Source organism: Lissotriton vulgaris, chromosome 1_2 (assembly GCF_964263255.1).
Source record: "Lissotriton vulgaris chromosome 1_2, aLisVul1.2, whole genome shotgun sequence".
NCBI lineage: Eukaryota > Metazoa > Chordata > Amphibia > Caudata > Salamandridae > Lissotriton > Lissotriton vulgaris.
Window position 1 is genome coordinate 87,083,322 of NC_141686.1, and position 27,106 is coordinate 87,110,427.

Below are 27,106 nucleotides of genomic sequence, written 5' to 3' on the forward strand. Positions count from 1 at the left end.
TTCTAGAAGGAGGATAATGGGACTGCTTTGAAGTGCCCTTGAAGGCCATAGCCAAAAATGGTTTGACTTCCTGATGGCCTTCAGATGCACAGGCCAACGAATTGTGGTCAGATACAAGACACCATATACAGATGCTGTGTGGATCAAATAATGACAGTTTCTACAACATCACTGACAGTTTTAAACCCGAAGACGTTACAAGGTAAAATTTTACCGAGTCACTTTTGCTGGGTGAGTAATTTTGTCGGTTAAACACAGAGAAGAGTTCGATGAGGTGTGGAGAAACAGGAACTGACATCAGTGCACGAGTCAGCTCAGTCAGCGTACTGCATTTCCAGGACATTTTGGAAAAGGCATATACAAATCTTGAGGAAGCCAAGATCGCTTACCAAAAGCAGTCAAAGAAACACTGACAACCAGCACCTCAATACCAACCTGAAGGTTGTGTTTGGTAAGCCACCAAGCACCTTTGGGTATAAAGGCCAAGCAAGTTACAGACAAACTTTTAAAGGTCCATTTTCAATAAAACATTTGATTAAACCAGTGGCAGCTAAACAGTTCTGCCAAATGACATGCTGTTTTCATGTTTTGTTAATCAAGCCCTATGATGAACACAATAGACCTGATCCATCTCTTCCTTCTGTACACCTGGATGGTCGTGTGGAATATGAGGTCAAAGCCATTTTGGACTCCAGGTGTAATGAAGGATGAGTAGACTGGAAATGATGCAGCCAAAGGATAGGTCATGGGAGCCAACTGGGCATGTACATGCTTCGTTTGGTTTGCCTATTCCATTTGTCACCCAGACACACCTCCTCTTGGGTGGCCTTTTAAGGGGGGTGCAGTCATGCCTAGTCCTGGGTGATCATCTTCACTCCCATTCACCTTTGTTATTGTGCATTATTGGCAACCCATTTCACCTCTTACTCAGGATACCATCCTCAGGATATCATCCATGGTACAGGACAGGAGTCAGGCCACCCAGGATTGAGCCCACCGCATGTGCTGCCCTGCTGGTCTCTCCCCAAGCATCTCCAGCACAGTCAATACTGTACCCAAGCAGACATTCCAAAGTCATGACCATATGTCGCATCTGAGTGGCAGATTAAAAGGGGATTCCAGGATCTATTGCTGGATTGGAGGATACTGGAATTTAAGGATCACCTACAGAATTCAATGATCCTTCAGACTGTAAAATCCACACTTAGGGCTTGGTCAGATTCTTGTCTTTCTTCCCTTTTGGTGAGAGGAAACCTCTACTCTGCTCTTTTCCTGTTCTGATCTGCTTGAGCTTAGATCTTCTACTGTGGTCCTGGCTCCCCAGTTAGCGGTATTTTCATGTCAGGTGCTGACAACATCCTCTCAGACGTTTTCAATTTGTGGCGCTTCTTGAATTCAAGTTATTGACCGCTACCATCACTGTCTTCAGAGGCCTCAGGTTAGTAGTTGAATAGTTCCGGCCTCAGGTTAATAGCTAGGGAATGTCAGATATTACTTTTTTGGATTGTGGGACCCCTGTCGGGCCTCTGTACCATCCCAAGGACCTGCATACTGAGATTCTGTGATTTCCTCAAAGTTGTATTGTAACAACTGTCTCTTGGGACAGTGCAGTATTTTATGCAGATCTTGTGTGAAGTTTTGTTTCTGATCAGTGTCAGTTGTGGAGAATTGACAACTGATATAGGACATCAGAATATGACCAGTCACATGATTCGTTTGGTTCTAGCAAGACAAAGGCACAGTAATGCATCAGTTACTAGAGTAAATGTTTTGTGTTATTCCCTGTAGAGAACAGTGTATGTTAAGCACATGTAAGAGCAGAGAGTAACTGTAGTTTTGTATTGTTTTATATTAAGAAAAACTGTCACTCGTGAAATACTGCAGAAAATCGGAGAAATTGTCCATCTAAGGAGACAACATATGTGACAACAACCACTGTCTTTGCCTTCTCTCATATCCCTGTATCACTTCCCACTTTTTCACCACAGGCGCTGAGTGCTGTCTTGGACATGTTTGGAAGTGTCGAATGGGAAGGAGACGGCAGGGGTTCCAAATTATTTCAGCAGCAATATTTGGATCCACCGGTTAGTGGTGAATTTAGAATGGCAGCAGCGATGAATACAGAGCAAACAAATAAAAGCAAGATGCCACCTCTAGAGTTTAGTTACCAGGGAAGAGAGTGTGTGCAATCCCGTAATCATAAAATAGGTACCAGCACCTGAGGAGAAAATAAGGTAAAATCCTGAATTTACTGGAACACAGAGCTAAGAAAGCTAAGTAATAATTGCTTTTATTTATGAATTTGATTAGAAGAGTTTATAAAAAACGTTAAGGTGCACTGCTGAGTCACATGCATCAAAGTTTGAGCTACGTTTGCTTCTGAGTATAGCTCGTGAGTTGAAATGCATTAGCCTCAGAAGCTCTGCCGTCACACTGCTCCATCACTCCCTACTAGCTCCTCAGTGCAGTTATGGGCATCAGCTCCTTGAATCCCTTTACACAGTCCATTTTTACCCAGCTTATTACAAATTCAGACTCTCCAACCTATTGACCATACATGCATGCATCTCCATGCATGCACCACCATGCCAGTGGAGGGTGCAAACTTCTCAGGGCTCCAGTGGTTCGTTTCAAGAGGGCCTCTACAGTGACTAGAATACTGTTTTGACCTTTATTTTTTGAAAATAAAAGAGGCATATCTATTGCAGAGTGATGAAGGATTCCCAGTAACTGTATAGCCCCGCCAGAGGGGATGATCTCGTGGAAGGTCTCAACAGTGGACTGGATGCTTTTGATGTCTCTTGGCCACACCTGTTTGTATCATCATTTAGTAGAGCAAACCTAGACATCTTTACTTCCTGGTCCTGGTGAGTCTTCCTGCTGAGGGCGATACAAATTGGCGAAGTTCATAGTCACCTGACAGCATCAAGCTTAGATAGTTTTTGTAACAAGTTCTCATGAAACAGGCCAGAAGACAATGTTTTCTTAGTAAACCAGTATGGTATGTTCCAAACAGAAGAGGGCCTGAGTGTAGCATTCATATGTCATGCAGAAGGGTTGCCTGTAGACCTCGCAGAAAGTGGTGCAATTTAGCACCAAGAGAAGGCTCGCTTTGATACGCAAGATACTGAAAGCAAGGAACTGAAAAACCAAGTTTGCTTTTTCATTGTCTTGTTGGGCCAGAAACGCTACAACACAAAGTCTCCTCCAATTCCACGCCTTTTTGCATAGATAATTTCCACATTCAGTCCGCGGCAGCGTGGTCCAGTGCTAAATATATTCTCTCTGCAGAAAGTATTTTCTCCAAAAACAGAATATGGGAAGAAGCTGAAGGGAAAGGAATCAGGAACAGAAAGATCTATGGACCTGGCTAGGGCAGATTTGAGAGGACAAATTAAGAGGGTTGTCAGGCAATATGAGGGGCAGGTAGACATTAGGATAAGGAGACTAAACAAGACTAGATAGTAAGTTGCAGACAAATGATGGAACATGCAGAAAAATTAAAGAGATGCATAGACAAAGACTAAGGATGCATGGACAGAGGATAGATAGATGCAGAAAGAAGATGGAAAGGTGCAGATAGAGAAAAAGGTGATGCAGGCAGAGAATATGGAGTGCACAATGAGAAAAAAGTGCAGACAAATAACATGGAGATGCAAACAGAAAATAAGAGTGTGCAGGAAGAGGATGTAAGGGTAAGGCAGATAATCAATGAATAAATAATTACAGACTGAGGATAAGAATAGCAGATAACAGGTAGGTTGAGAAGGGGATAAAGAGAGGAGGTACAAATAGAGAACAGAGAAGTTTAGATGGGGATAGGAAGATGAGAACAGAGGATAGAGAGGTACAGAGAGAGAACAAGAAGGTGTATACCGAGAATAGTGCGCTGTAGACAGAGGATAGTGTAATTTAGATAGAGGACAGGGTGCTTCAGGCTGAGAACAGGGAGGCATAGGCAGAAGATAGAGAGATACAGACAGAAGATAAGGAGGCACAAAGGATAGAAAGTTTCCGGCCCAACTAGGGAGGTGCAGACACCGGATAGGGAGATGCAGGTAGATGGCAGTGAGGTGTAAACAGAAAACCGGGAGCGCGGACTGAGGATAAGGAGATGGAGTAAGAGGGTATTGTATGCAGACAGAGGACAGGGAGATGCAGATAGAGGACAGGGAGGTGCAGATAGAGGATAGAGAGGTGCAAATGGACATGCAGGTGAAGACTAAAGAAAAGGTAGGGGAGACAGAGGACAGGGACATGCAGGCAGGATACTGGTAGGAGAGACAGAGGTTAGTGAGGCACAGACAGAGGATAGTGATATTTTCTCAGGACTGATTGGTATGAAGGCTGTGGACAAAGCAGGACAAGTGGGAAATGGGACAGTGAATCGTTGACAGATGGTAGGTAGTGTATGGAGAAGGTAGGGACATGCAGGAAGAGGATATGAAACACAGAGGTAGAGGATATGCTCTGGGCAGGCAGGGAATGGGGGAAGCATGCAGTCCATATAGAGGTGTAGGAAGAATAAGGCGAAATAATCAAATAAGAGGAAAGAGAACAAATAGAAGATGTGGAGGTCCAGGGAAAAGAGAAGGCGTTGAAGGTAACCTGGCAGATGATCTGAAGTAGAAGTACGGGATATGGTAGTGTGGGCAGAGACAAAAGTAAAAAGGAGCCGGAGAATGATAGAGAAGGAAAACATGTTTAAAGAGGTCCTGCAGTTTTAGACCAATCAGGCTGTGAGCTGAGGAAGGGATTACCCATATTCCTTAGCCTGGGAGATTAAATACGAGTCCATGGAGTGGAGGCCTTCCTTCAAATTGCAGAGTCTTTCTGTGCTGAGCACTCAACCCATGGTGCCAGGGTCACCGCAGGAGATAAGCTGAGGGTCCGAGTGACAGAAGCAGCAGCATCAACGAAGCTGATATTCCCGAAGCCCCACCGCAGTCCTGCGCGTTCTCCTATGATGAACAAAGAAAAGGGAGATATTACTTCTTAGAACTCAAATATGCCATAAGAAAACAAGTTACTTACCTGTAACTTTAGTTCCCCAGTATTGGTAACTTTCATAGATTCCCATGCTTTGTATCATTCCCCGTCGTCGGAATGGGAGTCTCGGTAACAAAAATACCATAGCTGTAGGTACAAAAGACAATGGAAAAAGGCCTAGGCCTCATTCCCTTTTGTAGCATATCACCCTCTTTGTGCAAAAGAGACCAAACTTTGGCCTCAGCCAATCAGAAGTGCCTCACCACTTAGAACCTTCCTGAAGGAACCTCAGAGCCTCAGATTTTCGTAGCTGTTGTGTACTGAGACACCACTTGTGCTGTAGGCTGAGCTTTCCCCGGGGAGGTGGGTGGGCGCATGGGAATCTATGAAAGTTACCAATACTGGGGAACTAAAGTTACAGGTAAGTAACTTGTTTTCTTACCCCAGTATTGGAACTTTCATAGATTCCCATGCTTTGTATCAGAGTAGTAAGCAGTTGGCAAGATAATCACATTTTGCATTGTAAATAATAGCAGTGGAGAACATGACATTAGATACAAAATGTGAAAAAATGGAAGGTGGGAAGAAAGGAAAGCTCACCATTAGTGGAAGAGGTTCCTCAGGACAGCCTGTCCTACTGCTGCATCATCCTGTTGTAGAGATTCCAAGCAGTAGTGCTTGGTAAAGGTGTGGATGCTGCTCCAGGTTGCAGCTCTGCAGATATCCTTAATCTGCACCCCTGCGAAGAGTGCTGTGGAGGAAGCCACAGATCTTGTGGAATGCGCTCGTATCTTTCCAGTCAGAGGTTTACCAGCAGCCCAGTGACAATGTAATATAGCGCTTGTGATCCACCTTGAAACACCCTGTTTGGATAGTGGAAGGCCTTTACTCGGTCCCCCGAAGGCCACAAACAGTTGAGAAGATTTTCGAAAATCTTTAGTACGTTGCAAATAAAACTTCAAGCATCGTTGCACATCCAACGAATGCAACGCTTTTTCCGCTGGTGTGGAAGGCTGAGGAAAAAAGGATTTCAGAATGACCGGTTCATTCAAATGGAAATCCGAGGGAACCTTTGGCATGAACCTAGGGTTAGTCCTCATGATGACAGTGTTCCTCTTGAATTGAAGTAAAGGTTCTTGAATGGTCAAGGCCTGTAACTCCCCTACACGCCGAGCCGACGTGAGAGCGAGGAGAAGAGCCAATTTCCACGAAAGATATTTGATGTCAGAACGATGGACTGGTTCAAAAGGGCCCTTCATGAGTTGAGAAAGGACCAGATTCAAATGCCATGTTGGAGGAGGCGGTCTCACCGGTGGATAGACCCTGAACAGGCCCTTAAGAAATTGCTTGATTATTCTCGAAGACCATAATGTAGGCCCAGATTCTGTCCTTCTGAATCTTGACAAAGCAGCCAAATGGACCTTAATTGATGAATGGGCTAGACCAGACTTGGCCAAGGACAGCAGGTAAGGGAGGACCTGATGAGGTTTGGAATTGAATGGATCAATGTGTTGCTGTCGACACCAACAACAGAATCTTTTCCACTTAAGGCGGTAAGTTTTGTTAGTTGAAGGGGCCCTTGCTTGGGACAGAACTTCTCTAACCTCCTTTGACAATGGCAGGTTCATAAATTCTCGCTGCTCAGGAGCCATGCAGTCAGGTGTAACGACTGAGGGTCTGGATGCAAAATCTGTCCTTCGGACATCGTGAGAAGATCCGGCAGAATCTGTAGAGGCAAGGGGGGAGCAATCGACAACAGATGGAGCTCCGTGAACCAGAACTGCCTCGGCCAAGCTGGGGCTATCAGGATCATCCTGCACGGTTCCACCTTGAGTTTCTTGATTAGTCGTGGTATCAGCGGAATGGGAGGAAAAGCGTAGGCAAATGTCTTCGACCAGGCTATCGAAAGGGCATTTCCCAGAGAATTTGGATGGGGAAGCCTGCTTGCGTAAGACCGGCATTTCTTGTTGGTCGGAGTGGCAAACAGGTCGATGTCCGGTCTTCCCCACCGGCTGAAGATTTGTTCCAAGATTTCCTGATTCAACTCCCATTCGTGGCTGACCGAGGATGACCTGCTCAGTCTGTCGGCGTTTTCGTTCAGGATGCCAGGCAAGTGTTCTGCCATCAGAGACATCTTGTGTCGGATCGCCCATTCCCAAACCTGCTGGGCCTCTTGTGACAATGGGCGCGATCTGGTCCCTCCTTCCTTGTTCACATAGTGCATGGCCGTGGTGTTGTCCGTCCTGATAAGCACTTGTGAACCTTCCAAGCGAGGAAGAAACGCTTGCAGAGCCAGACGTATCGCCCTGAGTTCTAACAGGTTGATGTGGAGACGTTTTTCCTGGGGTGACCAATGACCACTGACATGTAGGTCCTGCAGCACTGCTCCCCAACCCTCCAACAACGCGTCCGTCGTTATCACTTGTGGAGACGGGTCGCTTGCGAAGGATAGGCCTTGGGACAAGTTGTTTTGGTCTGTCCACCATAAGGCCGCATTCTTCATCTCCGGAGTGATAGCCACTCTGTCGTCGAAGGAACCGTGGACTTGCCACCATTGATTGTCCAGTTGTTCCTGCAAGGGGCGCATTCTCAGTCTGCAATGAGGGATCAGTGGAATACACGATGATATTACTCCCAGCAGAGACTTGTAGCGGCGAACTGAAAGAGACTTTCTTGTTTGTAAGTCTTGGGCCATCGTCTGTAACTTTTGCCTCCTTTCCAGAGTAGGAAATGCTCGTGAAAGCTTTGAGTCCAAGATGGCTCCCAGAAACCGGGCTCTTCTGGACGGGATCTGGCAAGATTTCTCGTCGTTTAGAGTGAGACCCAGGTTTTGAAATAAATTGGTACATGCTTGAACCGCCTGTAGCGCTGCTTCTCTGGACGGAGCTTTCAGTAACCAGTCGTCCAGATAGGGGAAGACTTGAAACTTGTGCCTTCGCAGGAAAGCTGCTACTGGAGCCAGCACCTTCGTGAATATTCTTGGGGCTGAGCGGAGTCCAAAGGGTAAAACCCTGAATTGGTAGTGGCTCTTGGCTACTGTGAATCGCAGAAACCTTCTGTGCGCTGGGTGAATCGGAAAGTGGAAATAGGCATCTTCGAGATCGAGTGTGGCCATGTAATCCCCCGGGCTGATCAGCTTCAAGATGTCCTGGAGGGACACCATCCTGAAGGACAGAGAAATGAGATAGGTGTTTAGCCCCCTGAGGTCTAAAATGGGGCGCCACTTGTCGAGCGTTTTCTTCACCAGGAAGAACCTGGAATAAAATCCTTGGCCTCGTTGGTTCGATGGAACTGGTTCTATCGCCCCTTTTCGGAGCATTTGTTGAACTTCGAGCCGAAGGAGACGCTGGTGTTTTGAAGGAGTGGCTGCCGGGGGCTTGGGTGGCGGAACTTGAGTGAACTCTAAGGTATGCCCTTTCCGAATGATGTTGAGCACCCAACGGTCCGATGTTATTAGGGACCAGTTGTGAAGGAATTTGTTGACCCTGCCTCCAACTGACGACTTCCTGGAGGAGGGTCCAGTAGGAAGAGCCAGGAGGCCGCTATTGGCGCTTGGACGAATCTAGTCCTCGCGCCCCCTGCTTTCCTTTACCGTAAGGCCTGGAGTAGTTGGAAGACTGGCCCTGCCGCTGCTGGTAAGATTGACGGTGTTGCTGGGAAATGGATCCTGTGTTGGAATAGCGTTGTTGTTGGAAGGATCCTCTATAAGTACCACCCCTGCCTCTGGAGCCCTTAAAAGGAGACTTCCTGTACTGAAGTGTTCCTAAAGACCTGGCGGTCTCCGTGTCTTTTTTAATGTCTTGCAGGGTGTCGTCAATAAGTTTGCCGAACAGCGCTTCTCCATCAAAGGGGAGATCCAATACTTTATTCTGGACCTCAGGTCGGAACCAAGTAGCTTTAAGCCAGCCTTGGCGACGGAGTACTGCTGCTCCAGCCAGTGAACGAAATGCAGTAGTCGCAATATCCATTGCACAATCGATGATTTCCATCGACGTCGCTTTTCCCTCTTGCAAAACTTTCTTTGCCTCCGACATAGATTCAGGAGGCAGCTGGTCAAGGTACGGGGCGACATCGCACCAGAGTTGACGGTCGTACCTGCCCAGGATCGCCAAGGCATTAGCTGCTCGCACTAGCAGACTTGCCATCGCTGAGAATCTTTTTCCCACGTTATCTAACCTCCGTCCTTCCTTGTCTGGAGGAGTTGTCAGCGGTGCTGAAGGGTTGCGCGATTTCCTCTGCGCTGCCTGCGAGAACACCGAGTCTGGTCTCGGATGACCTGTCAAGGCCGCTGGGGCATCATCGGTCGCTTTATACTTTTTCTCGAGACGCGGTAGCACCGGCACCACCGTCGCCGGGTGTGTCATTGTCTTTACGCCCTCTTTCCATAGGTGATCCACGATAGGAATAGACCTGGCAGTCTTTCGAAAGGGTTCCTTAAAGTCATACAGGAAACAATCTGTGGTAACTTTAGGCATAGCTAATTTAAATCTTGCCGCCGCTCTCTCCATTAGCTGATGGAAACCCCCAATATCCGCTGGCGGGGAGTCCGCCGGGTCCGGATTTGGTGATGCGGGATTGTCAATAACGTATTCATCATACTCCGTGTCGGGATTAGAGACATGATCCGACTGCTGATCCTCATCCGAGGATTCATCAACATCATGAGACCCTGGCAATCCAGAGGAATCCTGTTGAACGGATGCTTGAGGCTGTGGAGAAGTTGGAGTCGAGAAAGTAGGTGGCACCAATGACGCTTGAACCCTTGAAGGTGTAGCAGGCGTTGAAGTATTTGGCACAGGTCTACTGGCCTTAGACTTATAGTCCTGTAGCATCCTATGTAGATCCTGCAGGAAAGATGTTGGCACTGAAACCATTTCCTGGTCAGTTTGGTGCTGCTGCTGTTGACTATGACCATGTTGCTCATGGGTGTATTCGCCCTCTGAGTCAGTGTCCTGGCATTTGACAATTAGTTGTGAAGGACTATTGGCATAGCTATATGCATCTTGGTCATCTTCCTCTGATTGTCCCTCCTGAAGGAGCATTGTTGGTAACAGAGGGGACACTGTCCTTGGAGAAGTCATCTCCGGCATGATCCGCGTCACAGAAATGGTGATTCGCTTTTCTGTGGACAATATTGTGGGTTCCGCAGTCGACGGTTGTATATACGCCGTCGAGATAGGGGTCGTGGACGTCGTCGACGACGAAACCGTCGACACACCAGCCGTCGTCATAGTTACAGTAGTAGTCGTCGACGCCCTCGTTGACGAGACCGCAGTCGTCGACACCGTCGTCATCGTCGTCGACGGGACTCTCGTCGTCGACATCGTTGTCATCGTCGTCGACGGGGCTTTCGTCGTCGACATCGTTGTCATCGTCGTCGGCGGGGCTTTCGTCGTCGGCGGGGCCTTCGACGTCGACGGGGCCTTCGTCGTCGACTGGGTCTTTGACGTCGACGGGGCCTTCGTCGTCGACTGGACTTTGGACGTCGACGGGGCTTTCGTCGTCGACGGGATCTTCGTCGACACCTGTGAAGTTAGTACCTTCGTCGTCGGCGTCTTTAGTTTCTCCGTCGACGGTGAGGACTCCGCCGTCGACGGTCTCGACGTCGACGAACCTCCAGTCAATGGAGTCTTTGATGTTCTCGTCGACGGGCCTCCCGCTGACGACGTCTTCGTCGTCGAGGACTTAGAAGTCCTCTCAGAAGACTGGCATGAAGGTGTTTTGAAGGCTGTGGTAGTCTTCGCACCTGCAGACGGCGTAGAAGGTCCATCCCTCTCCTTTACACTTCTGTGAGGAGATTTGTTGGGACCTGGGCTCTCAGACTCACTGGGGGTCTTTTTTGAGGCCTTAGAAGATCTTCCCACAGAAGTAGAAGGGGAACCCTACCCCTTTTCACTGACCTTCTAGTAGAAGCCATCGATCCAGCATCCTCACTGTCACTGGAGACAGTATCCTTCCTCGATTTAAGCTTTTGCAGCCATGTCAGGAGCCTGCCCTCACGGTCCCGGAGGGTCTTGGCAGAAAAAGTGCGACAGATGGAACAGCCAGCAGCCTGGTGGTCAGGATAGAGGCAATAAATGCAGTCCTTATGCTTATCCTCCACAAAAAGCCTTTTCTTGCCACAGGAGGAACAAGGCTTGAAAAGGGCTTTTTTCTTCTCAATTTCCGACATCCTGGAAGGTAATAACAATCCTGAAGAGAATCTGAAAGATTCTGAAGAAAATCCTGTAGAAAAAACCTGAAGAAATCCTTTAGAAGAGTAGAAGTTGAGCAGAGCTCAAAGGAGACTCCCTAGCACAACGTGCGGTAGAAAATCTGAGGCTCTGAGGTTCCTTCAGGAAGGTTCTAAGTGGTGAGGCACTTCTGATTGGCTGAGGCCAAAGTTTGGTCTCTTTTGCACAAAGAGGGTGATATGCTACAAAAGGGAATGAGGCCTAGGCCTTTTTCCATTGTCTTTTGTACCTACAGCTATGGTATTTTTGTTACCGAGACTCCCATTCCGACGACGGGGAATGATACAAAGCATGGGAATCTATGAAAGTTCCAATACTGGGGTAAAGGGCAATTTCCATAGGGACGTGGGAAACCCAGACCTCTAGAAACAGTGCATGAACTAGCACAGCAGTGGAGCAGGAACCCTCAGGAGTCTGGTAGTCTTGGAGCTATACTCGCGATGGTCAGCACATGACTTATAATTCATACTGACCAGCTTTACCTGTTTGGTGAAGGTACCCTCAATGACAGGCTCTGAGGGCCTCAGGTCAAGCTTACTTTTGATTCTGATGGGGTCAGCGGTAGCAGTCACAGGCCCCATGGAATTATGAGAATACTAGGGGTCTGTTACTTTCACCTGGAGGTTTTGGCTGTTGACTGCAACCAAAATGTTGAGGTGAAAGTTTGGGGCAAGATCTGGAATTACTGGGGGCCTCAGTAGTTACTGATTCCATGGTAATTCTTTAATTCTCAGGGTATTCTTGGTGTACAACCTGTAGTGATACCAGGGACTCCTGGTATCATTAACTCTGGGGGTGTGGAATTAACAACTCCATGTCCGGGCCACTCGTATTGAGACAGTGCACACACACATGCACACAACACACACACACTCATGCAATCTCCACTCATCCATCCATGATCATCTTCTCTGTGTGGAATAAAATACCACAATTAGATGCCAAGTGACATAAATGCATACAACACCCCCCCCACCCACACACACACATGTGCACATGCTGGGTGCTGCCTGTATGTACCAAAACACAACATGTATACTTGTAAAGCACACGTTCACCTAGAAGGGCATCTTGGCACTGAATAACAGATGTTTATTGCTATCCAACTCAATAGTACTCATTGTATTAACCTCAGAAGGATGAAAGGCTGAGTGGACATGCTGGGATTTAAATCTGTGACCATGAGATCGAACACAGGCCCGGTACAGGGCTAGGATGTGCTCTGTATGTAGGGTGATATCCACATGTCCACCAGTGCTTCGATCCCCTTTCATAACCTGGTAGTGTGTATTTCTCAGCGTAATATAACTTTACAGCTTCAACTAGGAACAAAGGAGAATGAATTCCAAATAATGCATTTTATAAGCACTGAATGAGTACATATATTAGAATGTGGAATGGCAGACTCTAGGATCTGGGGTCATTAGTGACATAAGGTGCATACTAAAGCACATTGGGACTGCTGCTCTGGTCCTCATGTTCTAAACTTAAAAGCAAATTATACAAGAGAATTGTGTCCCACCTGAAGAAAAAACTGTGAAACATTGGTGGCTAAGACCATTTTAGGCATACAATAGATTTATATATTTTTAAACATTACTTGTCAGTGGATTAAATAATTCTCTTGCTGCCAGAGTTTAGGTTGCCTCATGCTACAAGTGATCCTGGTCTGGAAAACAGACAATATTAAATCTAAACTCAGTGCAACCACTGAGCTGTAGGTCCTGTAAAATATTCTTTGATTCCATATGCTTGGCCACTCCCATGACGACTTGAAATGCTCCCCAATTTTGAAAATAAAAAATGCTGGCTGAAGTAAATAAATTAAGAGCAATGTGTCCTTATCAATTGGTTGTTTGTCACAGCACAGGAATGAAAGCAAACAAAACGTCCATATACTATAATAGCAGCACAATAACAAAAAACAATACCCTTAATGAAAATAGTTGCCAGTGCTGCATAAAGAATGATCCTGTTATAACATATCCCTTCACAGAACAAACTTCTCCACCCCAGCCCTCACCGGCTGCCTCTTAACCTTTGCTGTATCTCTCCAAGGGGTAGAAAGAACACATCAGTGCTTAATTTGTAAAAACCTTAAGCGCGAGGGCTCTCATCAGGAGGCCACTGTATCCTGCACCATACATTACATCTCCCAGCGCTGCTAATAACAGTACCAACATAACACCTAACCATCGCAAGTGTGACAATTCAAACTATTCAGGCCACACAAAGCAATAATAATGGCGTGAGAGGCTCTTATTATTAATTTTCAATGCGATTTGACTTAATAAACACGATTGATGTTTTAATCTCAAAATTAAACAGACAGCACCACCATGTGGTGGACTGTCACCAGAGCTGTGGCTGAAAATCAAGTTCTGGTGCTGAGCACCAGAAACCACAGGCTGAAATTAAGCACTGAGAACACTTCCTCAGACCCTTCCAGTCCCTAATTACTCCTTGCTGCTGGTACCCAGCTCCTCCCCTCCCTTTCACCATGCAACAGCTTTTTATTTCCACTGCCTGCACTTTCCAATGGTCCCTTTACTTCTCTGGTTTCTGCCTCATTATCCCACTTTGTGAGCCTTTTGATCAACACATGTTCAATGAACAAGAAGCACAAGTTACTACTTGTGTAACGATATATCTGTAAGAGACATTAGTTAGTGATAGATTCCTTACCTTAGAATATCCCCAGGCGTCAGACTGGATCCGGAAATTTTTGCGTAGCAGTACCCTTGCGCATCGTCTGCGGCTCCGCGCCAGTCGTCGGCGTCATGGGCGCCGTGATGACGTCGTCGGAGTACTTAGACGCCGTCTCCGCGTGCTGACGTGCTGACGTGCTGACGTGCTGACGTCAGTTCTTAGACACAGCTTTTCCGCGCCAGAAACGCAGAGCTATGCTAAAAACCAACACTGGTGCCATTGAAACTAGGGCCCTGAAAGGGGATGACCTTAACCCTAGATATTGGTTCGCAGAACGGGGAGGATGGGTGGGTCGGTAAGGAATCTATCACTAACTAATGTCTCTTACAGATATATCGTTACAATAGAATACCTTAGAATAGATACCCCAGCAATTCCAACCCCGATGGTGGGTCCTCAAACCAATAATCACACCAGAAAGTCCTGGAGGATGGAACAGCCAAAGAAGCCATCCCCTCGGACTTGGCTGTCCAGGCAGTAGTGTCTTGCGAACGTGTGCAGCGAGGCCCACGTAGTTGCCTGACATATGTCCTGCAAGGGGACTCCTCTTCCCAGGGCAGTAGTAGTCACCGTGGCCCGAGTGGAATGGGCCCTCAGCCCAGCAGGAGGTTCCTTTTTAGCCAAGGAGTAGCACGCTTGGATGCACAACACGATCCACCGAGAGATGGTCCATTTGTGCACCGCCCGTCCCTTCTTAGCGCCCACGTAACCAACAAAGAGTTGGTCATCCACCCGGAACTGGCGTGTGCGACCCAAATAGAATGAAAGTGCACGTTTTGGGTCCAGACAGTGGAGCCTCTCTTCCTCCTTTAAGGGATGCGGAGGTGGAAAGAAGGTGGGCACGGTGATAGACTGCCCGATGTGGAAGGCTGTGACTACCTTAGGCAGGAAAGAGGGTTTTGTCCGCAACACAACCTTGTCCGGATGAACAGAAAGGAAGGGAGGTTTAGAAGATAGAGCCTGGAGCTCACTCACTCTCCTGGCAGAGATGATGGCAACCAGGAAAGTAGTCTTCAGAGTAAGAAGGCGGATAGGACAGTTGTGAAGTGGCTCAAAGGGAGCGCACATCAGAAACGTAAGAACCAGGTTCAAGTCCCACTGAGGCATCACGAAGGGAACTGGTGGAAACGTGTGTGTGATGCCTTTCAGGAATCGATTAACAACAGGGGACTTGAACAAAGAAGGTTGATCAGGGCAAAAAGGTAGTCCTTGATAGTGCCAGAGCAGAGCCCTGCTGGGCAAGAGAAAGAAGGAAGAGAAGAACCTCAGAAAGAGGGGAAGAGAGAGGATCCACAGCCTTTGCTGTGCACCATGCCACAAATCTGTTCCACCTGCAGGTGTATACCGACTTTGTGGAGGGACGCCTGGCTGCCAGAATGATGTTACAGACTTCAGGAGGCAAGTCAAGTGGCCTCAATTGTCGCCGCTCAATCTCCAAGCATGGAGGTGGAGACTGGACAGGTTTGGGTGGAGGACCGTCCCCTGCTGCTGCGACAGAAGGTCCTCCTGAAGAGGCAGACGAACCGGGGGATCGACTGACATATTGAGTAGCTCGGGATACCAGTACCTTCGTGCCCAGTCCGGAGCCACAAGGATGAAATGAAATGATATGAAAATGAAATGAAATGAAAAATTACATTTATAGAGCGCATAGACTACCCGTAGGCCTCGCAGCGCAGCGCAAGGATGACTTGTGCCCGGTCGCGCTTGATCTTCTTCAGCACTCTGGGCAGAAGTGCTATAGACGGAAAGGCGTACAACAGACAGCAACTCCACTCGCGACGCGTTTCAGAGCGAGTGCCGCCTTGGAAATTCCAACGCGCAGAACTGATGACATTGCGCGTTCTCTTCGGTGGCGAATAGATCTAACCAAGGCTCTCCCCACTGCTGAAAGAGGCCTTGCGCCACGTCCGAGTTCAGACACCCTTTGTGATCCATCATGCACCGGCGACTGAGTTCGTCCGCCCTGGCGTTCAGAGAACCTGCCAGGTGTTGAACCACCAGGGTCACACCCTGATGTTTCAGCCACTGCCAAAGAGGGTCCACGACAACAACCCGCCCTGTTTGTTGCAGTACCAAATGGCGGTGGAGTTGTCCGTGAACACCTGCACTACACTCCCCCGGACAGAGGGGAGGAATGCCTTCAGTGCTAGACAAATCGCCTAGCTCCAAAAGGTTGATATGGAGCCGGGACTCCGCCGGAGACCAGATGCCTCTGATCTCCACCTCTCCCATGTGGCCTCGCCAGCCCTGGAGGGACACGTCCGTCACAACTACGTGCTCCGGTTGGGGAAGGGAGAGGGATCTGCCGCTGACTCAATCGCGTTCCGTGAGCCACCACTGCAGCTGTCTCGCAGTGCCCTCCGAGTCAGGACATGGTCGGATAGGTTGCCCTGATGCTGGGCCCACTGAAACTTCAGGTCCAACTGCAGAGCCCGCATCCGCCAACGGGCGTGATGCACCAGAAGGATGCAGGAAGCCATCAGCCCCAGAAGCCGCAGCGTCAACCTGACCGAAACTCGGGATAAAGGCTGAAAGATTGGAATCAGAGCCTGTATATCCTGAACCCGCTGTTCGGGTGGGTAAACCCGAAACTGCGCCGAGTCGAGAACCGCTCCGATGAAAAGGAGCTTCTGAGAGGGACACAGGTGTGACTTCGGCACATTGATAGAGAACGCCAGCTGGTGCAAGAGGTCTGCCTTCGTCTGGAGGTGGCTGACGACTGTCTGGGGCGAGACCGCCTTCAACAACCAGTCGTCGAGGTAGGGGAAGACTGAAACCCCTAACCTGCGCAGATGAGCTGCGACCACCGCCATCAATTTCGTGAACACCCGTGGGGCACTGGTAAGGCCGAAGGGGAGCACAGTAAACTGAAAGTGCTCGTGGCCTACCGTGAACCGCAGGTAGCGCCGGTGGGCCGGCAGGACGGGGATGTGGAAATAAGCGTCCTGCAAGTCCAACGCTACCATCCAGTCTCCTGGGTCCAGGGCAGCTAAGACCTGAGCCATAGTCAGCATTTTGAACTTCTCCTTCGGGAGGAAGCCGTTGACGTTCCGTAGGTCCAAGATAGGGCGTAGGCCCCCTTTGCCCTTCTTGGGTACCAGAAAGTAGTGGGAGTAGCAACCACATCCTACTTCTGGCCCAGGAACGCGCTCGATGGCCCCCTTGGCCAAGAGGGCCTAAAATTTCTCCTGCAGAAGCCGCAAATGATCCCCCGATATGCGGTGGTGTTGCAGTGGCATGTCTTGAGGGGTCGTCTTGAAGGGGAGGGAGTAGCCCCTTCGGACGATTTGCAGCACCCACCTGTCTGATGTGACAGTGTGCCAGTGGGAGTGGTTATGGCGAACCCTGCCCCCCACTGGCATCACATGGGCCGAAAGGCACGGACTAGGAGGGTTTTGAGGCGGATGCTGCGGGGGAGGGTGTGGACTGGCCTCGCCGATGTCCCCAACCGCCTCCACGGTGATTTCCACGGCCGCCACCGCGTTGGATGTTAGTCTGCGGTGCGTGGCTGGCAGCACGTGTGGGGGCGCCCCTCCCTTGGCTACGAAAGGAGCGAAAGGCACCCTTTTTCTGGTGCGGGGCCGAGAGGCCCAAGGACTTGGCCGTAGCCCCGGAGTCCTTAAAGCGCTCAAGCGCATGGTCTGCCTTTTCGCCAAAAAGGCGATGGCCATCAAACGGCATGTCCATCAGTGTATTCTGGACATCGGCCGAAAAGTTGGCGGACCTCAACCAGGCGTAGCGACGAATCACCACCGTAGTTGCCATCGCTCTGCCTAGTGAGTCGGTGGTATCCAGCCCACACATATTTTGCTGCATACCAGCCTTCCACAAGGGCTTGGCCGAGTTTGGCCCGTACCTCCAACGGACACTCTGGCAGCAATTCCGCGACTGTATCCCACAGAGAGTGGGTGTGGCGGCCCAAGAGGCATGCAGTGTTGCAAGACCGCAGTCCCAGACTAAGGGATGAGAATACCTTTTTGCCGTACTGCTCATACCTCTTGGATTCCCTGTCCGGCGGAGCCGACGGGAACGCTGTCTGGGAATTGGACGCCTGGATGACCAGACTCTCGGGGGTGGGGTGGGTGGACAGGAAACATGGGTCGCCCGGGGCCGGGCGGTGGCGTCTGGCCATGTTCCTATCTACGGGCGAACCCGTAGCGGGCCTGGACCAAGTGCCCAAAAGAACGTTGGTCAAGGCCTCATTAAACGGCAGCAGAGGCTCGGCCGAGCTTTACTGCGGTTTAAGGACCTCAGTGAGGAGGTTAGTCCTCACGGCCGCGACAGGGAGCTCAAGGCCCAGGGCCTTGGCCGCCCTCATCAACACCACACTGTAGGTTGCCCCCTCCTCCGTAGCCACGGTAGGAGGCGAGACAAAGCCAGTGTCTGGTGAGGTGTCCAGACCACTGGCATCCCCAAGTCCACCTGTCCAGTCCTCTTGAGACTGACACTCTTGGGTCAGAGGGTCCTCAGACCCCTCCCAATACTCCTCTTCGCCCATCCCCTGATAATTAGTGTTGTCAAACGATGGGGCCGGTTCATAGAAGCTAAACTCCCCAAGCGGCGTCGAAAGCGGCGCCCAGCAGCGCCGTTCCTACGCCGGAACCGGAGCAAGGGAGGCATCGGGGACGGCACTGCCCAAGGACGGCGTCGGAGGTGACACCTGAGGGATCGGCACCGGTGATGTTGTCAGGTCAACCGGCGACGACCCGGATCCTGAAGCGGATCCAATGGGGCCCGAAGGCGCCGGGCCCGAAGGCGCCGGCGGCGTCGGGCCGAACCACCCGAACCGCTAGGGGCCCCAGACGGGTCTGCTGGGCCCGAAGGCACCGCGGAACCCGTCGGGGAAGAGAGGGACCTCATGGCCATGTGGAAACGCTCGATCTCCCCCGGCGTCGCGTCCTGCCTAGGGACCGGAGGGTGTGGAGCAGGCCGCGACGCCCGCGACTCTGACGTAGTCGCGTGGGCGGTGTCACCCGAACCCCCGGCCGCGTCGCACGAGCGTCGGGGGGAGTCAGAAGAGCGATGACGTCTCTTCGACTTCTTGTGCTTACCTGACGACGACTTCAACCCGGAGGAGTGATGCCGACTCTCGGAGCTGTGATGGCTCCGACCCCGCGACCTGTCCCTCGACCTCCTGTGGGACCGGCACCTCTCACAGCGCGGGGCCGACTGCCGTTGTTCGAGTCGCTTGCGGGACCGCTCCCGCTTAGCTTTAAAGGAAGGGCCCGGCAGTCAGGGCAGGTCTTGTCGTCGTGGTCGGCGCCGAGACAGTGGGGACACCGACGGTGAGGGTGGGTGACCGACATCAGTCGGTCGCAATCCTCACAAGGCTTGAAACCTGGCATCCCTATCGGCACCGTCCCGAGTCTCAAGACTTAAGAAAAATTATCAAAAGGGATCAAAAAGTCTAGTCAAAAAGTGACTGAAGTACTGCTTTTTCCAGATCTGCGCTTGCTGGCGCGGAAAAAAGAAGAACTGACGTCAGCACGCGGAGGCAGCGTCTAAGTACTCCGACGACATCATCACGGCGCCCACGACGCCGACGACGGATGCGGAGCCGCAGACGAGGCCTACCGACGCGCAAGGGTACTGCTATGCAAAAATTTCAGGATCCAGTCTAACGCCTTGGGATATTCTAAGGTAAGGAATCTATCACTAACGTGTCTCTTTTAGATGCAGAATATCACCATCAAGCTGCTACCTGATACCAGGCTCAAAACCAGACCTAAACGTCATCACTGAAACCTGGCTAAGGGATTCCTCACCATGTTCTGATAAGACAATCCAACAATGTTATCAATTCCATGAATGTCACCATCACAGGAAATCTGAGGAAGGTTGGAGTAAATCTTTAAACAACCACTACACACCACATACATTGAAGACAGGGTCTTGATAGACGACATCCATGCTGGTTCGCTGTGCGCATGCCCCTACATTTTCATGCGCTTTCCTGTTTATTCAATGATCACAGGCCAACACCAGATCTTTCACACAGACTGTTCTGGGTACGTTCTAAAATTGCTCCTTTCAGCACACAAGTCTTTGCATCTTGTGCGAGCAAACATGAGGTTTGGCAAAACAGACCTCTCACAGCCTAGAAGAATTACAACGAGAAACTCTAACCTCTCAGCTAGTGACTGGACTTACATACACAGCGGGCAAAATCTCAAATCAATGTTCACCCTGCATGGACGTGTATCAACCCTAGGGAAATATTACACTTTCTGGAGTTGCCACCATCAAATCCTGTTCAGTCTTGATGTCACCCCAGACTGGATATCATCACAACTCCAAAGTCAATCACCTGCAGGCACTGAAACAAAACACAAAAACACAGTAGTATCCCCTCTGGAACCAGGAAGGTTCCTGTAGAAGAGGTAAAGAGATGGGGGATGGTCAGAATACCAGGTGACAGCACACACACTATTGTGGGTGGGAAGGGAAAGAGACCCTTTTCTTTATATAACCCTCACTCACTCTAGTTGTGACATGCATCATCATCGGGTTCGCCCCAATTCCTAAAGGTCAGTGGGCTCAACCATGTTTCAGGGAGCACTAATGAAGATTGGGTGTATTGGGGCGTAACTTTAAAGATTAAATTCCTATTTCACTACAAAAGTTTCCTTCATTAGTGGGCTAGGAGGGAAGGTTATGAAGGATGTAGGGTTAAAGGATGTGATGGCCGTATGTTTCAGCCCTTTGCTAACGGCCTAAATGAGGTCATGGGCTGTCGTATGGGTGGGTAGCGATGAAGTCACTTCCCCCAAAGAAGTGAATGACGTGTGCATGTAATTTACACTGAACAACCCCACCTTTCGAGAATCAACAGGATCTATGAAGCAATATAACAAAGAGTTTTGGGATGCACTCGTATTCATGTGATTCAAACAATATTATAGTAATTCAGTTATGGTCTATATACAGTCCAAGGGAGCACATAAACATTGAAATGCAATATAAGGGATAAAATACCCCCTGACGTATATAATAATGATTTGCAAGCCTCAGAGGAGTTCCACAGTTATATAAAGTAAAGGTTATGGAACTTCGAGGTGACTTGCAATATTCTTATAATGTACGGCAGGGGTAATTTATCCCATGTAATAAATATATGGTCACACAAACCACTTAAAACCTTGGAGAGTAGCTCTTTCAAATGAAAGAGAAATCATGTTTTCATACATGAAGAATAAAAATAGAACTGCCAACACATCAAAAACCTGTTAGATATTTGCTACAACATATATTATAATCAGTTCAATACAAGTCAGTTTGAGAAAACGCTGCGGTGGTGGATAATTTCTAGAAACATTCAGAAAAGATTCTAACTTTTAATCTAAGGAGTGCAAAAAATAAACGTTCTTCCTGCTTTTCAATATAAGATAGAAAAATAGACCCGAAGATAGAAAAGCAATGTTTAATTTTCGGTGCTTTACACAGCTCCTCTGTGACCTGACTTGACCTGCCTTTCCCATTGGCTGCTGACAGCAGACATTAAGATGTCAGAACTCAACTCTAATAACTTATTACAGTGGAGTTCTGATGACTTTTCTTTATTAATCGGTGACTGGGTGCGTCATAAGTCGTCCAGTATAAACAAATTATTGATGGATGTTTATACAGGGACTGAGGATGCAATGTATTATATATGCTTGTGAGTACACAAATTTGCAGCAAAAAAAGAGGCACAAATTCAAACTTTTATTTTAAATTACATTTTACATAAGTCCAAACAACTCTATAATCAGTAGGAAAAAGAAATTTGAACCTATGCGATATAAGCAGTGTTTTGAAATAAATCAAAAGACAAGATGTCTTGAAATGAGATGCACAATATTTGTGGATGTTCTGGGTCTTTGTAGCCAAAGGCACGCAGAACGTAGTGTATGTAGAGAGAAACCTGCTGTGATTCCTGAAGCAGGCTGGTACCAAATTAAAAAACAAAAAATTGAGCGCCTTGTTTATGAAAAGTGACACATTGCTGGGCAAAAACAGCGATGCGTCACTTTTCATAGCGCCATCCTTATATTTACAATACGGCGCTCCATGGCACAAGGATTTACAGATATTTCAGGAATTCTGATGTACCTAGTGGTGCAAAAAATGACATACTGCTGGAGTGTGTCAGAAACCTGAAGCAACTCCAGCAATGTGTCATAAAACATGAGTGAGTCCCATGTGAAAAGACCTGTGTCAATCCTTATGCCTGCTTGAAGTAGGCGTAAGGATTTTAAAGCAGTAAAGTCGTAGAAGTGGCATAGTGAAATCTCACAAATTTCACTGTGCCACTTCTACAAGTTTTTTTTTTACGGGGGGGCTCCCACCTTGCATACATTATACCTGACGCAGGTATAATGTAGCGCAGGTCTTTACAAAGTAACGCATCTGCCTAGATGCTTCACTTTGTAAATAGGGTACAGTGTGGCGCAGTGGCCAAACGCAGCGTCACAAAAAAAGTGATGCAACGGTGGCACAAGCTCTTCATAAGTAAGCGTCTGAATGGAGGTCCTGGGGTAATGGAGCACACAGAAGCTCCTGGCATAGGGGATTCACAGGGTAACCTTGAATGCAAAGGTATTCTGCCATGCCATGCCATAGCAGCCTCTCAGAAGTGAAACTGCTACCTTTAGGCCTCATGCCTCCACACTTATGTGGAACTGCTATAGACTTAAAGGAAAACACAGCATAGAGCAAACTGTGCTCACAACTTGGATTTTTATGTTGCAATGTGTGCCACCCTCGCCTTTCTGTAATAATGAATGTGTTTTGCACCTAAGAACAAAACAATGCTACGGAGAATGAGTGTGTTTTCAGGATGGAGTATATCTGAAATGGGAAAAAGCTTTCTCTCTCGCATGGAGTATAAGTTTAACGTGAAATTCTGACTACAAAGCGCAACATTAAACCAAGCCTGGCTGGAATTCTAACACTCATTCTAAAGAGGTTGCAAAACAGATATTAATGCGCGACAGAGGGTTTTGCGGGGCGCTTTCTAGTGTAAGATGTTGCCACTTTGGACGTTAGATGGCAGTGTTGTGCTTTTTGTAAGTTTGACTGAGGCTTGAAAAAGCTAAAGTCTCAACGGAAGTGCATATTTGTCCATCAGCTCCATGGTGATGGTCCTCGGCAGGCAGAAAAGTCTCAATAGACAAGTGGGAGGTGTGTGACATGATTAACCAAATACTGTTTAACAATATAAATATATATATATATATATGTGTATATATATGTATGTGTGTGTGTGTGTGTGTGTTATATATATATATATATATATATATATATATATATATATATATATATATATATGATCTTCTGCCTTGCTAGAGTCCACCTACTGCACAGCTGCTGCAGAAACACACTGTTAAAAGTTATACGCAGGCGGCCGAGTTATTCTGTGTGCCACTGAGGAAGGCCGCCAAAGAAATCGAATGTGCAGGAGAATTAGTGCTGTGCTGGCAGTGCAGATCAATGAGCAATAAACAAAAACAAAGCACTTTCATATAAAGCCAGGAACTACCAAGATAATGTCAGGAATAGACAGCGCTGTTGCAGGGGCAGCTCCTACGTTGGAGCTGGGGAGCGTCGCCCCACTTAAATGCCCCAAACCCCAGGACGTTTAATAAAATATAATTTATTACCATTTTATTTTTCAACCTCCCGTCCTGAACCGAGTCAGGATGCGGCGGGGCTTAGTGAGATCAGAAGGAGGGAGGGAGGAGTGTAGGCCGTATGCACACTTTTCAAAGAGCGCATTTCCCTTTGGCCGGCTGTATTGCGATGCCCAGCCGGACATGCGCACTTTGAAACCTCTTTGAGCAAATGAAGGCCTCCAGAGCGCTGTGGCGCACCGACACAGGCCGCTACCTCCTATCAGGGTGCTGATCTCATGCTGGTGAGAGCAGCACCAGGATTGGTCAAAGGAGTTCCTGGGGCCTGCACTGCAGTCGCAACAAGGTCCGGAGCGAGGAGGTCCTGTAGTGAGGTAAGTGGATTTTATATATTTACATTTTATTGTGGGCGAATGCCCATTTCCTTTTTTACTTTTAATTTTGGATGCAGCGCTAGCAAAGCTCATTCTGTCATTAACCATTGAGAAATAGGCAGCTACTGTTTGGATCCAGTAGGGTAATTGTGGGCCTAATTTACTATGTCTGTGAGAGTGGCAGATGGCATTATTTCTGTCACTCTGATAGTCATATTTAAAGATCGCCGCCGGCCCAGGGGTGAGCTCCGAGTGTACACAGGAGCTTCCACCACAGCAGCTCCTCTCAAGATACAGAGGGGCATATTTACAGATGTTCCTATGGCGCAATGCCCTGCTCCATATTTACAAAATGGTTGTAAGACATTTTTTTGGTGGCTTAACGCCTTTATAAATATAGTACCTTTTCACACAGTTTTCTGCATGGAAGGGGCATACATTGGGTGTTGTTGTGGGCGTTCCACCTCAGCACCTATTGCTCTTTGATTCTGCCCCAGATTTACAAGGATGTGTAAATTTGAGGCATTGCGAAAAACAAATGCCAATCAATAGCAGGCGCTAGAATAGCGCAATGAGGAGAAATACTTTCATTTCTCATCATTTTTGCTTTTTCTATGTGTGCTGTCTTCTGCAAAACAAAACACCATTAATGATTGTTGATGTGCAGGAAGGTAATCTTGCCTGCACATTAACAACCATTAAATAATGATGGTTTTCTACTTCTATGTGTGCTGCAGAATGCAGCACACATAGAAGTAACAAACTGCCATTATTGATTGTTTATATGCAGGAAGTGACACCTGCCTGTACATAATCAACCATTCCTTGCAACACAGACACCCAAGCACTATGGCACCAGGGGATCTGTGTTGCGCTAGCTAGGCAGGTATTTTTAGCGCTAGAGAAAACACAGGGGTGTGCTGTATTGTTGTAAATACGGTGCATTTTGGAAAAGGCAGAGCATGGTGTTGCAAATTTTGCTGCAGCTCCGTGCGCCAACATTTCCTTGTAAATACGCACCAGAAAGTTTGGTGATTGGCCACCATCTTTCAGGCAGATGCTCATCAAACTTTTTTGTTATACAAAAACAAACTCTTGACGTGGGGAAGCTGCTAATAAGCTTGAATCCCTGGTGGTCATGAACAGAATAAAAGGCTCTAAATAGGGCGGGTAGTCTAAAGTTCCTACTCCGTTAAGCCTTCAGTGTCGGATTCCAATGGTGGAACCAGCGGGGGCACTGCCATCAAAAACCTGCCAGTCCACCTGAGTCATAATAGAGTGGGCGGTTTGAGGGTTTGACAGACAGGGTATTCTGCCACGTTTGCCAGCGTGCCGTTTATTCCACCCCACCCATACAGCTCTCTTTGTCAACTGCAGACACATCTTAAATAATACATTCCATGCTCATGTAACATTCCGATGTAGAACCCAGCTACATCACAATATCCAGTCTGCCCAACTCTAAACTGGGCCCGACGTGTCACTCTAAGCGAACACAGAAAAGTCACAGAAATGTCTACCAGATATGTTACATCCTGCACGCTGGCCATACAAGAAATCTAATAACAAACAAAACTTTGGGGCACATTTGCAAGGGAATGGCGGAGAGTGGCGATAAGCACAAAATGCTAATCCCACACTCCATCATTCCCAAAACGCAGGGATGAGCCATATTTACAAAGATACAGCACATTCCTGCTTTTTCTGTAGTGCTGGCGCTAAATTAAGAGGCCTAGCGCCAACGCTGGCACCCTTGCACCATGGTGCAAGGGTGCCCCATTGAGGGAATAATTGTTTATATGCAGGAAGGTGTCCCTTCCTGCACATAAACAATAACAAATGGCGATTAGCAGTACATAGACGTGGCAAATCCTCATTTTTGTAATGATTGTTTACATGTAGGAATGCAATCATTCATGGTGTTTTGCTGTTTCTGTGTGTGCTGCTCAAGTGCTCATTCCCTAGCACCCCGCTCTACAATGCGGCCATCGCGGGACTGCAATCAGTGGAATCTCGCCAGCCCTTCCCACCCCCCACCTCTGCAATGGGCTGCAGGCAGCGGCAAATGCAAGGACCGCCACGGGCGGCCAAAGGGCTAGCTACGTCACTGTAGGCAGCACTGGTAGAACCTCCATTGCCAATAATATTCATTAATATACAAGGAAACCTGGATCTTGCCCTCCTCCTGTATGAGCTGCAGAATAGCAGCCTCAGTTTCCTGGTTGGGTGAAATGCAGGAGGCTTGTGTTGGTTTCAATTGTGCATGGAGACCACCACTGGACTGGACTGTTTGGCACAATTGAGATCCTCTAACCCTAGAAGGAAGACATTAAAAGGGAGTGCTGTGGAGAAGCTGATGTGTACGAGGCATCCTCGAGTCCCCGAGTTTGCACACGCTCATGAATGTTCCTTCCAGCCAACGGATAGATGCTGCAATGCAACACATTGCTCTGCAAGGGGGTCCGATCGAAGGTTTTAGACATGGTATCCTGAATTAGTGTTGAACTGTTATTGGCTGCCACAGATTTAGGATAATGTAGTTGAGGCGGTTGCTCCTGTACGGTGTTGCCTGGATGGGGCCCATGTACAATCTTGTTCAGGCGACCCTAGGCTCAAGTGTTTAGGTTTCATCATCTGCGGGGGTCTCTTGTGTGCAGATGGGACATCAATTGCTGGTGCCCCAACCCTGCCAGCCAAAACGCTCCCTTAAACCAACTCTATGAAAGAGTATCTCGGTGCCTCAGCAATCTTCGGGGAATGGGCTTCACTCACTTCCCTGTTGATGTCACCTTCCACTCTACATAGTCAGCGGGTACATGGAGAGATGATCAGGGAGGTGGCAGGCGGGGGTGGCTGAATAGAGTCTGGGACCGCATTGTTCTTGAGAAGGCGATGACCCTCATGACGATGAAATATCTCCCACTCACAACCCTGACCGCCATTTCTGGTGAGGTGTGCAGACACCCCAGAGTCTTTCAAAGTCCACGTGTCTGGACACCCATGAGGTCTGGTGCTGAAGCGATTCGACTTTCCCTGCTTCCTTCTTCCCCTGGTTTAGAAGATGCTGGGCTCCTTCTCACTTCTCTCCTATGGTCCTGGGGCGGAAGGAGCGCCTGTGATGATCGCTGCCCACATCTGGAAAGCACCACATGTGGACCCCAGATCCCTAAGGGCAGGTCCAAAGGGA

At 48.4% G+C, this 27,106-nt stretch overlaps 1 protein-coding gene across 1 annotated transcript in view; it reads right to left on the minus strand.

The window, feature by feature from the left end:
• Nucleotides 1–2,296: 2,296 nt before the first annotated feature.
• The window catches only part of LOC147733967 (voltage-dependent calcium channel subunit alpha-2/delta-4-like), a 961,982-nt gene continuing 937,172 nt past the window's right edge, over nucleotides 2,297–27,106 (minus strand). The window contains exon 38 of the mRNA XM_086952873.1: nucleotides 2,297–4,961. Coding sequence (XP_086808999.1) covers nucleotides 4,866–4,961 — 96 coding nt within the window. The 3' untranslated portion in view covers nucleotides 2,297–4,865. The remainder of the gene's footprint in view (nucleotides 4,962–27,106) is intronic.